At 36.1% G+C, this 5,239-nt stretch overlaps 1 protein-coding gene across 1 annotated transcript; it reads right to left on the reverse strand.

The window, feature by feature from the left end:
• Positions 1 to 411: 411 nt before the first annotated feature.
• On the reverse strand, positions 412 to 4,997 carry LOC103806796 (cell growth-regulating nucleolar protein-like; the record flags this gene model as incomplete). The annotated part of the gene is made up of 5 exons (XM_009079503.1): positions 412 to 1,070; positions 1,371 to 1,456; positions 2,341 to 2,445; positions 2,701 to 3,037; positions 4,914 to 4,997. Coding segments are annotated over 5 exons (747 nt in total), but the record flags the coding sequence as incomplete, so codon positions are not given.
• Between the last annotated feature and the right edge of the window lie 242 nt (positions 4,998 to 5,239).

The raw sequence follows: 5,239 nt of genomic DNA on the forward strand, positions 1-5,239 counted from the left end.
TTCTACCACTGTTTTTAGCAGACTGCTTTGCAGTAGGAAACTCCTTAGCTGCAAGTATTTTGCATTTGAGTAAAATAAATAAAATAAAACTTCAAGGGACTTTCCTCAGGCAACTCTGTCTCCTACATATGTGTAAAATTTCTGGCCTACCTCACTTGCCTTGGTGACTGCAGTGTAACAGCCTCCTTAAGTGATGAAGAGGATCTGTGTGGATTTACTTCACAAGCATAAAAGTGACAAGATTTATGATATTTAAGGTGGTGATTTGAAGTCATTTATTTCATCAGTCAAGTTTTAGTCCATGTAACCCTTATACTGAAGTCTGTTGCATTACTAACCAAGACTTCCAGTAGCAATGCATATACAGGTCACTCAGTCTTTAGATTTTTCTCTGAATGTGCAATATCACAGACACAAATCTGACAGACACTTGAGTTATGCATTTTGCAACACAGAATTATCAGTCTACTAAAGCCTGCACACACTAGCTACAGTGCATAACGGGGGTAGCAGTCATACCATCTTGAATTTTAGCACAACAAAACATTTATTCCACAGTGGGTTTTTGAATATGAAAATCCTATTTGCTCTTAAAATAGTTTCTGCAAAAAGCTACACAACCCAGGTCCTGATAAAACATCCATGCCTATAAATTACATCTAATACTGGATAAATTTTAAAACCATAGACAGCAATTATTTTCAATGCCTCTTAAAACCTGTACCAAAAAATAGACATTTTTCATAAAACCAAAAAAATATCTGAAAATGTTCTGTGATAAATCTAGAAAACAGAATCCAGTATTAAAAGTTAAATTCTGCTTTCACATATACAATTTAAATTGAGACCAATGCATAGTTTTTGTACAGCTGACAGAAGAGTTTGACTCCATCTGCAAGATTAAAATGCAAGAGTTACAAAAAGTATGCAAACTCTTACTGCACAAGTTTCACTTTGTCCTTTAGAACTCTAAATTTGGGATTGTTATTCACTTTCTTCTTAAATATGACTAGGATATCCTCTTCTGATTTGTGATGTTCACCAGCTACTTCATAATACTGAGCTATAACCTGCACAAAGACAGAGAAAGGTTTTAGCTAGTAAAGATGATTCCACTTTAAGTAATAATACATACACATTGCTGTATTAAAAGTAGCACAGAATCTATTATCCTATTATTCCTTTGTAGAATTAGCACTGAATTTCTTCTGTAACTCAGTAAGCAATAAAGAACTTGTTCTTCAATTCCCATTGTGACATCTGTTGTCAATAATGTCAAACTATTTTGCTTATGTGGGGCAGAAGTTAATGAATTTACAGACAGAAATTCACAAGAGCAATGGAGATTAAAAAAGCATATTGTACAGTACCTTTTTTCTTAGTTTTTTAATTGACATTTCATTGTCTGGAGCCTGTCTCAGCACAGCTTTGATGGTTCCCTTCCAGTTGAATTTACCTGGAAAAGAATTAGATGTACAACATCATTAGTAAAATTAGGTATTTCCAGATCTTCTCCTCTAATAGGAACCAGCCTTCAATCTCCTGATTTGGAACCAGTTCAGCTACCACAACAGTTGTTACCTTACTGGCCCTACAACACCAGGGGGTCTCAAGCATAAAGGCAGTAGCTGTTTCTGAAGATTATAATGGAATAGATGTGAGAAACTCCAACACTACGTGAGCAACAGGGGTCAGGATTGCTTTTCCTTAACTTCTGTGCTTCAGCTCTTAAGCAGCAACTCTCACATAATGCAGGAATAGTTGGAAGATCCTGTCTCCTCACCCTCAGAACACAGGCAGTCAAATTCAGACCAGACCCACTTCAGGGGTCATTCATTGGTAGTTTCCAAACAAACAATCTATATGTTCAAGCACAGTCATTCCGTAACAGTCACAGTGTGTTGGATGAGAGGCAGAAGTAGGTTTATCTAAGCATAAACCATGGTCCAACACAGCTGAATTTATGATTCACTGAGCAAAAATGAGGATATGAGAGATACCAAGAGGTCTAAGAGAGCTGTTACCCTTTTTCCTTTGTGCTGGCTAAGGTGCATGGCAGCAGGGACAGACCTGCTGGGGTGACACAAACTTGCCACATTCCTCACTGCCCAAGGGAACCAAGTGTAGTCAACACAGAAGCAACAAAGGACAGAGAAGTAATTCACCACTGTGTTAAGTGTAGCACAGGTTACTTACTCTGGAACAGGTATGTACACTGAATGTACATATGTCTATGTCTGCTGAGGTACAATTTATTCCATGGCTTGCTGCAGAGGCACTGTATTTATATTCTACATTAGGTCAGCTTTGTGACTACCTAAATTGCCCTTTTAAGAATACCTTTGGCTGTTCCCACATCATCTTCGTTGTCATTGGTGTTTTCTGTTTCCATGTCTTCTGAAATGTTTTCAGTTTTCATTCTCTTTGTTTTGCTATGAGGCTCCTCTAGAGATGGAAATAGATAAACATACACAAAAAACTTTAAAAGTGGAAGGAAAGTTCTGACATGACTGAGAAGTTTCTGCTCTTGTAACACAAGCCTGTATTTCTAAGAGGTTCAGATTTTATGAAAGGACTATGCAATCACTGTTACATGCAACTTGCTACATAAAAATTCTACTGAGGTAGTTTATTGAACTTTAACACACTGAGAAAAAGCATCTTCAAAACAAACAAGAATACAAGTTGCAGGATGGATACCTTCTCCATGTTTATGTTTGCGTTTCTTTCCATTTCTTTCCTCTTCTATGTCACTCTGACAGCCATTGCCATTTATTTCCAATTCATTCTCCACACTCTCCTTTCCTTTTTTGGACTTCTTACTCTTTTTTACTTCTGATTTATTTTCTAACTTCAAATCTTTTTTCTCCTTCTTTTTGTTCTTTTGTCTCTCTTCTTTTCGTTCTCTCTTATTCTTTTTCCTCTCAGCTTTATCATCTGTAATTCCATTTTCTTCTGCCATTGTTTCTTCCCCAGTTTCTGCAGGCTGCTGCTCTTCCTTCTGTTGTGGTTGGTCCTGTTGTTTCTCATTTGAATTCTTTTGTGGAAAGACAGATTATTACAATTGTTAAGTCTTTTTTTTTTTTTTTGACAACACAACTTTCCTCTACTAGATAATTCATGAAGAACATTAAGAACTTGAAATCAATTAAACTGCTTATATGTGGTGACACCAGTTACCTCAGAAACAGCACTAAATTGTGTGGCTGGTTCTTCTTTCAACAGATTAAATGGTAATTAAGATCACAGAAGAAATGTTATCTTACAACATATATGATTTCTAGTTGAAATAATGTGTTTTAACGTATTTGCTAAATGTAATTAAGTTAAGGGAGTGACAACTCTTTGATTTACACAAATGAAACTATAGCACATTTCAGCAAGACACAGAACCTATTCCCAAATCTATCAACTTTGAGTAATAATCTGGTTTTGCTATCCAGTTCCCTGTCTTGGGATATGTCTTAGTGAACAAACTGTTATTGCACAATGGCAACAAAGGCACTGCTGGTTATTTAATCGGACTTTTCTCACCTTAACAGATTTGGTTTTCCTTTAAAGTTCCTGGGCTTATAATAATTTGCTTGTAGAAGAATGAATGCATTAATGAAAAATTTACTATCTAATTTAAACTTTCATTTTAATAATTACAAGTGAAACACAATTACTGAAATGTTCCTGTGGTTGTTTAGAAAGAGAATTGATCTTCAAACACGCAACTTAACACCAACATGTTTCTGTGAAGAGTAATTTCAATCAAATTTGAATTCTGCTTGAGAATTTCCACTGAGTACATACACCTCAAGGTACGTATTACAGAGGAATATGAAGATGTTTTTAAGAACTCTTAAAGCTGCATTGAAATGATCTGGGCAAGAAAGTTGTCATACATTTTACTTTTATGCTATGCTCTATGGACAAGGTAAATTGTTTACTTGTGTTTAAATAAAAGCTTTTCAGATTCAGTATTTATTTTCTTTACAAAAAACCATTTAAGTTAAGCGAGAACTGTTTATGACTTTTGTCAAATTGTATCAACTCCATAATTAATGTTCCAGCAAGACAACGTACTTGAAATTCAGTGCCCAGAGTTTATGATAGTTCATATCATTTAAAAAATGTGTTTATTTGCTTCCTGGCTCTTGGATTTGGATTCTTCAGAAAAACTGCAAATAGATTGAGCTAGAATTATCAAATCAGAAACATAAAGCATAATCAACAGGGGATTAATGCCAAAAATGTGCCTGTGCTCTTCCTCAAAAGAACGTGGGGAAAAGGAGAACACCTTTACATCAGGAGGGAAACAGCTTTCAAGGAGCAGCAATAGATGTAAACAAACAAACAACATCCTACTGAAACATGCTAAGCTAGTACTGAAACAGCAAAGAACTAGGCACTGACAAAAAGGTCAGAGTGAGTGTACAATTTGGACAAAGAAGTGGGAGGAATTCACACCACAAACTGGAGGATCTCCTCTCTCGCCACTACTAAGATAGGGAAACTAGGTGCTGTTCATTTCTCACTCCAATGCACATCAATTTCGGGCCAAAAAAGTTCTGAAAATATGTTTTATTCCATCTTAGTCTGGAACCAAAGATAAAGGTAGTGGTTTTCCCTTTCTTTACATACTAGTAGCATAAAGTTAAATCAGCCTTCTGATTATCATGTCACAACTGTGTCACTGTGTCCAAGTTTTGAATCACAACCTACCACGTATGCACAACTACTTCAGCAAGACTGTGTTCCACAAATGAGTAATTTAGTTTAGAAGTATGACATTAGAACATAATCCATTGCAAGAATGGGAAACAATGTTTCTGCTCCCATCTGGAGAGGGAGTCTGGAAAGGTTTTCCTTCCAGCCTTTTGGGCTGCATCCCCATTGTATGACCTTGTACCTCTAACTTAACTTACATTTCTGGTTGCTTCAGAGAAAATATCCCACACTTGGTCTTGCAAAGTGCTGTCAGTAATTCTCAAACTGTTCTTCATCCAATTCTGTGCAGGGAAAAACAACAATAACTGAAAACATGCAGCTCTGATTTTCTTTCTTAGTTACCATATATTTGGTTCTCGTTTTTATTTTTAAGAATCTATTCACTGCTTCTGATTAAAATCTTGTTAGACATTACTCCTCTGAATCTCTCATTGCTCAATTGGTTCACATAATGCCTATGTACTGTTATGAGGCTACACCATGTCTCTCAGTTGTCTCAGCAATCCAGGAGAGGTAAATATAT

Source organism: Acanthisitta chloris, unplaced genomic scaffold (assembly GCF_000695815.1).
Source record: "Acanthisitta chloris isolate BGI_N310 unplaced genomic scaffold, ASM69581v1 scaffold39617, whole genome shotgun sequence".
NCBI classification, from domain to species: domain Eukaryota; kingdom Metazoa; phylum Chordata; class Aves; order Passeriformes; family Acanthisittidae; genus Acanthisitta; species Acanthisitta chloris.